The sequence below is a fragment of the Rattus norvegicus genome, chromosome 4, assembly GCF_021556685.1.
Source record: "Rattus norvegicus strain SHRSP/BbbUtx chromosome 4, alternate assembly SHRSP_T2T, whole genome shotgun sequence".
In the NCBI taxonomy this organism is placed as follows: Eukaryota; Metazoa; Chordata; class Mammalia; order Rodentia; family Muridae; genus Rattus; species Rattus norvegicus.
In genome coordinates, this window is record NC_141537.1 from 119,760,381 (window position 1) to 119,772,506 (window position 12,126).

Here is a 12,126-nt window from a genome sequence, read left to right on the forward strand (position 1 = left end):
TATCTTGAGTTTTAAAACCATTTTACTATTTTATTTATTTATATACGTGTGTGTGTGTGTGCATGTGTGTGTATAATCATACGTGTGCTTGTGAGTGTGTATATATATCACAATATGTTTATGGAGGTCAGCAGACAGCCCACAGGAGTTAGTTCTCTCCTCCCACCATGGGAGCCCCTTGGCAGCAAAGCACTTTCCCCCTCTGAGCCATCTTTCTGGCCTTGTCTTTTTGTATATAGAGAATCACATAGTCTGCAAACATTGACGTTTTGCCTTTGTCTGCCAGCGTTTTGCCTTTGGGCTTATTTTTTCTAGTTTTCTGGTTTTGTCCCCTCAGGCTTTGGGATGGTATTTAATAATTTAGAGAGTGGTCATCCTTGTCTTGCATCTGACCTTAATGGAAATTCTGTCACCACAGAACTTGAGATCATTATTCTTTTTCATGTTGATAAAATATCTTTTTTTTTCTAGCTCATCATAGCTCTCTCTGCAGAAATAGATTTTTGAGCTTTATAACATGATGCATTGGGGACACTGATTCCTTTTTGTCCCTTCGAGCAATTGTCACAATGAGTTATAGTAGCAGACTTCTAAATACAAGGCTCTAAATTATCTCTGGTCTCGTTTGTGTGTGTGTGTGTGTGTGTGTGTGTGTGTGTGTGTGTGCGTGCGTGCACGTGCGTGCGTGCACACATACATGGGTGTACACTCATGTTCATATATAAGCACACATGCATGTGGAAACCAGAGTTCAACCTTAACCAGCTGATCCTTGGAAGCAACCCACCACAGATTTTGAGAGATCAAGAACATTTTCAGAAACTCCTGTTGCTTACCTCTTTCGGCATTTAAATTTTTATTTTGTGCTGTGTCAGCAAATTTTGATCATATGTTTTGTATGAAGTTATCTAGTTTGATGGACTCTCTTTAAGATGAAGTGACTTACAATACTCCTTTTATTGTTAGGTCTTGTGCTGATTGGTGGCTGGGTTTTGTGCTGGCTTCTGCTGCACTGTGTTCTCAGTTTCCCTTATTGAATAAGTCATATTTGTTTATTCAGAGGTCTTTATTCTGATTCTTGTATTTGGTTATTAGTTCTAAATTTTTTCCCTATTACTAATTTCTTTTCCAACAACAGGGATCAAGCCCAGAGCTTTGTACATGCCAGACAAGCACTGCTCACCGAAGCTACATCCTAGCCTTTTGTGGGAGGAAATGGGAGCAGAGTCTAGTCACATAGTTCTGAGTGGCCAAGACTCTCAACCCTCTTGCCTTCACCTCACTAGGACTGGGATTATGGGTGGACCTCACCACATCTGACTGACTTTGGTTTTGTACTCACTATTTGCCATACTATTTATGTTCTAGTTTGTTTCCTATTGCTACGACAAACACCTCAAACCAGAAGCATCGAGAGGAAAGGGTTTATTTTGTTTACATGTCAGAATATCACTGAGGGAAGTCCAGGCAGAAACTCATCATGAAGGGCAGGAACCTGGAAGCAGGAACTAAAGCAGAAGTCATGGAGGAGGGCTGCTTACTGATTTGCTTAGCTTGCTTTTTGAATAACCCGGGACCACCGGCCCAAGGGTGACCCCACCCACAATGGGCTGGGCCCTCCCACATCAATCATTAAGCAAGAAAATGTGTCTACAGACTTGATTAGAGGTCAGTCTGATGGGCACAATTCCCCAGATAAGATTCCCTCTTCCTAGATATGTCTATGTTTATATCCATGAACCACAGCTGCACACACGTCAGGCACTCACTGAGCAGCAGCCCCACTTGGTCTGGCTTTTGTTCCATGAGCTGTCTTTTCTCATTGCCAAGCTGTTGGGTGATCATTCTTCTACAGATCCGTCAATGTCAGGCTACATAGAATTAGAAGTTCTTAAGTTCCATGTCAATGATTTAGTGAAAGCTTTTTGCAACCTAATATTATTATTTTTAAATGACTTGTAGTTGAAGGCAGTCTCCAAGACACTTAATTTAATTTATATTTCCATTTTCATTGGATTTTGTCAAAAGTAAAGGTTGGCCCATCCATTTCATTTTTGCTCATTTCTCTTTGTACTTAGGCTATGTTTTCTTTATGTTTTGTTTGTTTTGAGATGGGGGTCTCACTGGGTAGCCCAGAGTGGCTTTCATTCGCCCACTTTGACATCCTGAGTGCTGGAATCACAGAAATGTGCTACCATACCTAGCCAGTCCTGACAAAATAACACTTTGATAATGATAACATGACCTTTAATTTTTTATTTAACCAATGTACTTTTTAAAGGAAAATGTAGTATGTGTGCACACATGTGTGTATGTGTGTGTATGTGTGTGTGTCTGTGTGTGTGCGTGCATGTGTGTGTGTGAGTGTGTGTGTGTATGTGTGTGTGTGAGTGTGTGTGTGTGTGTGTGTGTGTGTAAATGTATGTCCCTGACATAGGGAATGTGCTGGGAACTGAGCTCAGCCTCTGCAAGAGCAATGAATGTTCTTGATCGCTGACATTTCTCTAGCCCTTAACTTGTACGCCTTCCTCTGCTCCCCTGAAGCTCATAGGCAGTGACATCATTGTTAAGGGAACAGACTACCCATCAGCTTCTGGCATCTGGGTGCCCTGGGGACAAGATTGCTACTCCCCTCCCCCTGGGGCCCATTTCCAAATCTCTCAGACTTTCCCTCAAATCCCTAGAGAAAAGCAGCACGTGACTGCCTGGCTACCTGTCCCAACAGAAACAGACACATGCCACCAGACACTGCGGCTCTCTAGTCAACCTTGGCTTTTGGAGTCTGTGTCTCTCAATGATGCGTTGGGGAGAAATTGAAGAAGTGTCTTCCTGGTTGATATGGCTTTCTATGTGCCATGTTTCCCAGCCACAGAGTAAGTTCTGTTGCATGGTCACTCAAAACACAATGACAGCAGCCCTTCTGCCCAACGCCAATGTCACCTCCATACATTCCAACTCAGAAGCCATTCTGCACTTACCTGACCAATGCTCCGGTTGAGGGTTTCTGGAACCTTGGCATTCTGAGAACTCTTTGTTCATGGCTTTGAGATGTGATGTGGCTTTGTTTATTTTGTTTCCTTGAGAGAGAGGCTCCTGTAGCCCAGGCTAGTCTCAGACTTGCTCTGTAGTCCAGGATAGTCCCAAACTTCTGGTTCCACTGCCTTCATCTCCTGAGTGAGTGCTGAGATTACAGACATGCATCATCACCAAGACTTTATTTAGTGCTAGGGTCAAACCTGTAGATGAGTGCAGGCTGGTGGAGTAATGAACCACCCGAGCTACTGGCTTTCCTCTAAAAGCAGCACCAGTCTCACTCAGTCAAGCAGAGAGAGGGCTTTGAGCCACACATGGTCACTCTATAGCCTTTCTTCCTCTAGGTGTGAGTCAAGAGCTGTTCGATCCTCTGGCTGGTGGCATTTCTTATACCATGGTAGCATCAGTCAGTGAGAGCTAGTGGGGCACAGGACAAGGACCAGACTGGCTGGTAGGGACTCAGGGAGATGCACTGTCCCCTCCCACCCCTACAGACTTCTCCATGATGACACCCATCAATGACCTCCACACTGCCGACTCCCTGAACCTGGCCAAGGGGGAGAGGCTTATGCGGTGCAAGATCAGCAGTGTCTACCGTCTTCTGGACCTCTATGGCTGGGCGCAGCTCAGCGACACCTATGTCACGGTGAGGGGCAGATGCCCTGTGCCCATTCCCCATCCTCCTATTCCCACAAAACCTGAAGGGAAAAGTTCCGACTCTTAGCATGGTCAATCACTGTTAGTGGCCCTTGGTTAAAATCCACTCACCTCTTCTGTGGTCATCAGAAGAGATTCCCCCCCCCACACACACACACACCCCATTGGTACCTCTTTGGATGGGAACCAGCTCCTATATTTAGGGCTGTGCCTAACTTTTGTGAGATTCCTCTGGAAGCTCCATTTTCAGTTTAAAGAAAGACTCATCTCTCTGTGGAGGAGGGTTCACTAGAGGAAGCCTTGGTGCAGTGAGTTCAAGGAGAAAAGGATTTAACAGTATTGTAGAAGAATCCCTGTTCCCTGTCTGCTTAGCACTGAGTTTCTTGTTTGTCTTCTTAGCTGAGAGTGAGCAAGGAGCAGGACCACTTCCTGATCAGCCCCAAAGGGGTTTCCTGCAGTGAGGTCACGGCATCCAGCCTGGTAAGTATGCCCCAGCATCAGTGCCAACCCTTATTAAATACTCATCTGACCAAGGAGGGGCAGCGCATCTCCACGTTAGAGCTCTGTTCCTTGAGAGGTTCACACTCTTCCTGGGCAGAGAAGATAAATGGCCACGTGGGTGCCTAGATCGTGATGCGGCCAGGATGCAGGCCACAAACACAGTGGGAGGGAGGACGGAATGGGCCTGGGGTCCCGTAGACTCCCGGCTTGAGGTTAGACCACATGTCAGAGGAAAGCTTCCTTGGATGGGGATGACTAGAGCAGGAGAACAAGAGCCTTGCAAATGTGACTCAGCACTTGGAATGTGGAGGTAAGAGCAAGACAATCTGTTTCCTTTGCTCACGGTTTGTCCTAACAGAGGTGTGGAGGCCAGCAGACATCAGGACAATTGCAATTCTGGGCTTGTGTGCTTGCTAGGTGGGCCTGCTGATCAGCTGGGCTGGCAGCTGAGGTCGAGTGTGAAGAGCTGGAGAGGGGTCCCTGGGGCAGCGGCAGTTGGTATTTGGCTGCAGTGGGTTCTGACCCCACATTGCAGACTTGAGAGGAATCACAAGCAGGAGGTGCTCTGAGGTATGGGCAAGACTCTGCAGGCTTGTGGAAATCTCCAGCAGGAGGTAGTGTGGGGTGTGGACAGACCCTGGGCTGCTGTGCGTGGATGTTCAGCTCAAAGGGGGAATGTGGTTGATGAGGAAGAGAGGAGCAGGTGAAATCACGCGGTGTCACTCCCTGCAATGTCCTAACAATGGGCTTCTTTTGTAAATTTGCACAGCAGCAGAACCCAAAGCCAAGCCCGAGCCTCTGGGGAAGTCCTCAGAGTTCTCTTCTAGTCAGAGGCACCAGATGTACTGGCCACTAGGTTGTGGAGATCTTGAATGACGCAAGTCACAGGCCCAATGATGAGATAAGGAACATGTGAGCCAGAGGGGACTCTGACTGGGCCACTCGGAGGAACTGGGGAACCAGGCTGAGCACATGCATTTGTTTTATGGGGCGAGAGCTGGAGGAGTTGCTGTCACACCCAGCCAGCGCCAGGCCACTGCTAACCCAGGAAACATAGTCCATAGAGAGGTTGGCAGTGGGGCCTCTTGGATGCTACTCTTGTGCTATTAGCACACAGTACAATTGTGGGTCCCTCCCATACCACGATGTCACTGCCCTGTAGTCCCTCTTTTGTCTGTGGGCTTTTGGGAATGAGGTGTGACACCATTCGTGGAGCTTCCTTGAGCGTTAGTCTGGATGTCATAGGGGCTTCCTGTTTTGAGGGACAACTTAATAGTGATCTCTCTCTCTCTCTCTCTCTCTCTCTCTCTTCCTTCCTTCCTTACCCCCCTCTCTCTTTCTTTCTCTTTCTTTCTTTCTTTCTTTCTTTCTTTCTTTCTTTTCCTTCCTTCCTTCCTTCCTTCCTTCCTTCCTTCCTTTTTAAGAAACTAAAACCTAACTTGTTAGTGTGTAGGGTATAATTGTATTCATGTGAGCTCAGGACTGCCTGAGGACCAGAGCACATGCTCACTAAAGTGTCAGGATATCAGTTCTCAACCTGTGCGTCACAACCCCTTTGGGGGTCATGTAACAGCAGCACAGTTACATTTATGAAGTAGCAACAAAATAATGTTCTGGTTGGGTCACAACAACATGAAAAACTGCATTAAAGGGTCACAGCGTCAGGAAGCTTGAGAACCATGGGGGCTAAGAAATGTCACACATACAGGGGTTAGGAAGATCTCGCCTCTGAATTCAGGTTTGTGTTGGGTGATTTGGGCCTTTGAGGGGTGGACCTTGCAGTGTGCTGGAGGGTTGGTGAGGGCATCTTGAGGATGAAATTTCCATGCAGAAGGTCACTTGTCTTGTACCAGTCATCGAAAGCCCTTCTGTGACACTGGTGCTCTGTGAATCCGTTTGTTAAGTAGGAACACCATAGGCAGCCAGTAGCAACATCCTCTCCCTCTCTCTCTCTCTCTCTCTCTCTCTCTCTCTCTCTCTCTCTCTCTCTCTCTGTGTGTGTGTGTGTGTGTGTGTGTGTTTGCGCATGCCTGTGTGCGCACAAACACACATGCATACATGTATGTGCTCTTTCTCCCACCAGCACTCACTGTGCGTGTGTGTCTGTCTCTTTCTCTCTTTCTCGCTCTCTCATGATCTCCCACTCTCCTCTTCCTTTCTCCCACTCTGGTCTACCCACCCCCCACCCCCTCCTCTTCCCCTCCTTTCTCCCTTGCTGTTCCTTACGCACATATTGTGTGTGACATTTCTTAGCCAAGCCACCTGCTTGTCTCTTGGAGTAGGAAACAGGCTAAGAAAGGGACATCTTTTTCTCGGTCCCTTTTCTGTGACCAGTGAAAGGTGTTGAACCTCATTCTCTTTACCTTTGTGTACGAAGATGTTTCACAAATGAGACGGCTCAGCTTTGACATGGCTTCCTCGGGGAAGGTTTCTGCTGGCGTTCACGATTCCTCTTAGCTGCTTCTGGAGGATTCTATCACTGTCTTCTAGCTCATTACCCACAGTGGGGTATGTGGACCACAGCCTGGCCATCATTTGGGAAATGGTTAGAAGTGTTGTTTTCTCTGTTTAGAACCTATTTTGACAGCTTCTGAAACAATGCGTAACAAAGTCTGAGAAACGGCTTCACCACTTACCCTGTAAATTCACCTGCCACCCCTTAAGACTCCCCACAGACAAGACTCCCCATTGCTGTGCCCCCACACCGAGGCCAGCCATTACTCCTGTGGTCTGGAGTGGTGGACATGAACTGGGGAAGGCACTGGGCTCATGTGTGGAAGAGGGCAGGAGCCCTGAGTCTGGTCTCTTCTTTACTGCCTAGATTAAGGTGAACATTCTAGGAGAGGTCGTGGAGAAGGGCAGCAGTTGCTTCCCAGTGGACACCACCGGCTTCAGTCTGCACTCAGCCATCTATGCGGCCAGGCCGGACGTGCGGTGTGCCATCCACCTGCACACGCCTGCCACAGCAGCGGTGAGTAGTGCCAGGCTTCCTGTGGCTGCCAGCCCAGAATTCCTGTTTCTCCCTGAGCAGATACCATCTGGAGTATAGCAATGTCATCATTTAAGATTTCTGGGAAGGGGACAGAGAGATGGCTCCGTAGTTAAGAGCTGCTCTTCCAGAGGACCTTGGTTTCATTCTCAGCAGCCACATGGCCTCTCAGCCATCTGTAACCCTAGTTCCAGAAAATTTGACACCCTCCGTTCTGGCCTTTCCGGGTACTGTATTCATGTAATGTCCAGACAAACATGAAGGCATAATACCACACACATAAAATAAAAAATAAAATAACAATAAAAGATAAAAACTGTGGAAAGATCTGGAACTCAGACCAAGAGAGTGAATGCTCAGCTTAGGACTCTAGTCCAGCCCTCTTTTCATGCACCAAGGTCTTGATGAAGCATGAAGGAGGGAAACGTTTATTTCACAGACTCCCCTCTGCTGTGGCCACAGCTGGGAACTCAGCCAGGCAACCGCACCTCCCCAGTGTCCACCCAAGTCAATGTGGTTGGGCTTCAGGCTACCCTGCCTCTGCGCGACCCAGAGGAGAGGTGGGAAGTGACTACAGACTTTTCCACAGTTCCGGGCAGCTGCGATCTGGGGAAGGGTACAGTAACACTGGGGACGAGACGAGGGAATGATCACAGGTCACAGGTAGTACCCGAGCCACGTCTCCATGTGTGGAGGACGCTGCAGAGTCACTTGTGACACTGGGCATCACCTTGGCCATCATCCTCTGCTGGCACAGACCACATAGCTTTAGGGGTGAGCACATGGCATCAGCCTATTGATTCCGAGGGAAACACACAGGCCATGGTGTACAGATATCCCTGAACTGGGACCACGACACAGTGGTGTGTTTGTGTTGAGGGTCTCTACAGTCTCAGGCTGCTTTGGGGCAGTGAGGCAAGATCAGGAAGGCGATTTGTTTTTGGTGAGAGGTGAAGGAGGACTCTCCATTGGTTTACTAGTCTGGTATGTTGGTGACACCATGGCCGACTCAACAGGGAGCCAAGAGCTTGTTTCACCTTACAACTTGTAATCCATCATTCAGAGAAGTCAGGGCAAGAACCCATCGCAGGAGTCTGGAGGCAGACGGATGCAGAGGCCACAGAGGAACTCTGCTTACTGGCTTGGTCCCCATAACTTGCTCAGCCTGTTTTCTTTATAGCATCCAGGGCCACCAATCTCAGAGTGGCACTGCCTACAGTGAGCTGGGCCCTCCCACGTCAATCATCAAAAAAAGAAAACAGGCCCACAGGCTTGCCCAAGAGCCAACCTGGTGGGAGCACTTTCTTAATTGATGTTCCCTCTTCCACAATGGCTCAAGCTTATGTCAAGAGTTGACATGAAGTTTTAGCCCTAGGTCCTTGCAGTCATCCTGTGCCAGGGCCATTCTAAGGAGGAAAACATTTCTGCCAATCCCGCCTCCTCCCAGAGTCACAGATGAGGACAAAGCTGGGACCGGGCCAGGACCCTCTTTGGTGTGCTCTGCCCAGCAGTCCTCACGGCCTCAAAGTGATGGGCAAGAGTAAGGAGAAGCCCTCAGACCCCTCAGTGAGAAAGGCCTGGGTGGTGCGGGCTTCTTCCTCCCTATGACCACCCCACACTCTCTAGCCTCAAAACAGGGCTGGCCTGCTGTGCTCTGAGGAGAGAGGGCCAGTGCACCCCTGGGCCTGGGCTGCAGTTTCTAGGCAACTATTGTTTCCCTGTAGGTGTCAGCTATGAAGTGTGGCCTCCTGCCTGTCTCCCATAATGCCCTGCTGGTGGGGGACATGGCCTACTATGACTTCAACGGGGAAATGGAGCAGGAAGCTGATCGAATCAACTTGCAGAAGTGCCTTGGACCCACCTGCAAGGTTTGTTTCTGGGGGTGGGATGGTACTGTGGAGTGGTACTGTCAAATGCCAGTGTCACAGGACTAGGGGAGACAGCTCAAGGGGCAAAGAGCTTGCTATACAGGGCCTTAGTTCCATCTCCAGTACACACATTAAAAACTAATGGGTATGGCAGTTACATACCTATAACCCCAGTGCTGGGAGCTGTATCTCTGGGGTTTGTGTGGCCAATCAGCTTGAGTGTACATCAGTGAGCTCCAGGTTTAAGGAAAGACCACAACTCAAAAATCAGGTGATCTGGTTCATCACACACACACACACACACACACACACACACGGGGGGGGGAGAGAAAGAGGAGAGAGAGAGGGAAGGAGGGAGGGAAGGAGGGAGTGAGGGAAAGAGAATTAACATCACAAAGCAACATGTATTTATTGAGACTATTTATTTTGTAGACATTTTTTAAAGATTTATTTGTATATGTGCAATGCATGTGGAGACCAGAAGGGGGCATCATATCCCCTGGAGCTGGAGTTGCAGGTGATTGCCAGCAGCCTGATGTTAACGCTCAGACTCAAACCTGGGTCCTCTACAAGAGCAGAAAGCACCCTTAACCGCTGAGCCACCTCTCTCGCCTCCAAATTTCCTAGATGATTTTTTTTTTAAGAAAGACAACTTTTTTAAAAGCCATTTCTCCCACACTGCTCTGAGATGTTGATGCATTCTCTGAGGCTTTTCACATATATTTATAAAATCAGAAAGTCAGTTCTCCCTCCCCTAGCAATGCACACTAAATGACTTGGTATGTCACTGTTTTCTCCATCACTCAGATTACTAAATCATACCTCATTTATGAGTAGCTGTAATTTAGCCCACACAGTTGAACCTTCCAGGGGTTGCTTCCCACCCCACCTCACACCACCAGGCAGAATCCTTCCAGCTAATCCTCGGGGATGGAGGAGGCTCCCTTAGACATTTCTAGGAGACAAACTTTTTAAATATGACTTCGTTTTTGCCCAATTGCCTACTGCAAATGTTGTACCTTCTGCTTTCTCCCCCATGTCTAATAGATGGGCTATTTCTCTTCAGTTTCCCCAAATCCGAGCACTATATTAGTTAGTCAACTAATTCCACTTTTTAGTTACCAACTAGTTAGAGGGCAGAGCTGCAGTGCTGCTTAAGTCTGAACACTTCTACTAGCACATCTGAGGGGAAAAGAACTTTGGGACAGAGCCTCACTTCTCCTGAGCCTCTGCGGCTCTGCTTTGAAGGAGGAACCCTGCTGCTACTTCTGCCCCGCAAACCCCAGGGAGTCCTCAGCAGTGTTAGTTAATAGCACACCTATGACAATCCAAGGGAGGATGTTCTGGGTGCTTCCGTTTATGCTCTTGAACTCTGAACTCCTAAGTCTCGGGCATTGGAGAGGAAAGAACTTCATCTATTCTTAGAGAGGATGTGGCGCTCTGAGCCTGACCCTCAGCCCTCTGTGGGGGAAGCTTGGAAGCATAGATCTTTGCCTCAGTTTCCACTTGGGCTTCACCTGGTTTCAAACTTGCTAAGGGTAAAACCAATCGTGAATATTTCTTTCAGGGAAGGAAGTAGAACTCGACCCTGGGGGAATCTTGATCTAAACATCTTTCTGATCTCTTCACCCTTTTTACTCACTGCCCCTGCCAAATCAGAAGCCGTTTCCCCTGAGAACCTCAGGTCTGGTCCAGAATCTGCCTCCAGTTCTCCTCATTTCTCTTTCCTCATTTGAAAAGCCAATTCGAAGTAGACTGTGGATGTCGGAGCCAAGTCTGTGGAGCAAAAACTCAGAGGTCCAAAGAGATGATAATATGGCTGCCTGTTTCTGCAGGGCCTCCTCTCAGAGCGCATCCTCCTGGATGTGACTGAAGTCAACTGAATCACTTGCAGAAGTTGCTTTTGGGGTCTAAGCTCGACAGACTATGCTCACCTAACACTCACAGGCCTCTTCAGACTTCTGAGTTCTCTAAGGCACCAAAGGATTGCCCAAAACAGTCACTCACTGCACTGACTCAGCTTTAAACGCCTTTTCCATCTCCTGCAGTTGGGTGCACTGGCCTCAAACCACTCCTGGGTTAGTGGTGGGGTTCTTGAGTAGAGAAAGAGCAGTAAGTTTGTGGAGGGGCTCCAGGCTGTGGTATGGAGCTGGTCTTAGTAAGAGGAAAGTCTCTTAGGAGTAAGACTTTTTTAAGGTTGATTTTATTATACAGTTTTATTTATTTGTTTATTTAGTTTTTATGCATGGGGGCGTTAGGGTGGGGAGTTAGTTTAAGCTGCCATGGTTCACTTGGAGTTCAGAGGACAATCTGCAGGAGTCATTTCTTTCCTTCCACCATGTGGGTTCCAGGGATTGAACTCAGTTTTTCAGACTTGGTGGCTGGCACCTTCCTCCACAGAGCCATCTTGCTGGCCCAGGGAGCTGGGGGTGGGTTTCAAAGACTTGGGTTTGACTGGTTCTTTCCTCCTCCACAGATTCTGGTGCTAAGAAACCATGGTATGGTCGCCCTGGGTGACACCGTGGAGGAAGCTTTCTACAAGGTCTTCCACCTGCAGGCTGCGTGTGAGGTACAGGTATGCAAGATGGCCTGGGAAGTGAGCTTGGGCGCTCGTTTTGATGGGGCCCCAGGGACTGTGGGCCCCACTAGTTGTCAGATGGGATCCTGACCTCCTAAACTGCTTTACCACCCTGTCCATCACTACTTCCCTTATACTCCTGCCATTTCCTGATTACAATGGGATCCATGCTCTGGAAGAATCCATCACAGTAACTGACTGGTATTACCTAGATCTAGGGGACCTGAGGTAAGACTGGAGGAAACCATCACAAGGCACACAGAAGCCCTACTGCTCCTGTGTCATCTGGTCAAGCTGTACTAGGGGCACAGAGAAAGGTTGCTCTCATTTTGCCAAGGAATGGGGTGGAATGAAGGCAGGCTGTACATGGGTAGGGAGTGTGGCCAAGCACAGAAAGAGAGATGACAGTGAGCCAGTCAGGGTTGTCATGGCAACCAGAACAGCCAGCCTTCAAAGGTATACAGGGAGCCAGCTCATCTCCAAGTCCCCTCGTTGGGAAG

At 48.4% G+C, this 12,126-nt stretch overlaps 1 protein-coding gene across 3 annotated transcripts in view; it reads left to right on the top strand.

Moving 5' to 3' along the window:
* Add2 (adducin 2) overlaps window positions 1-12,126 on the top strand; it is a 99,532-nt gene that overhangs the window by 65,219 nt on the left and 22,187 nt on the right. For all 3 annotated transcript variants that reach the window (XM_087655829.1, NM_001109880.1, NM_012491.2), the window contains 5 exon segments: window positions 3,528-3,679; window positions 4,090-4,170; window positions 7,013-7,162; window positions 8,905-9,048; window positions 11,525-11,623. In XM_087655829.1, the coding sequence (XP_087511955.1) occupies window positions 3,528-3,679; window positions 4,090-4,170; window positions 7,013-7,162; window positions 8,905-9,048; window positions 11,525-11,623 (626 nt within the window).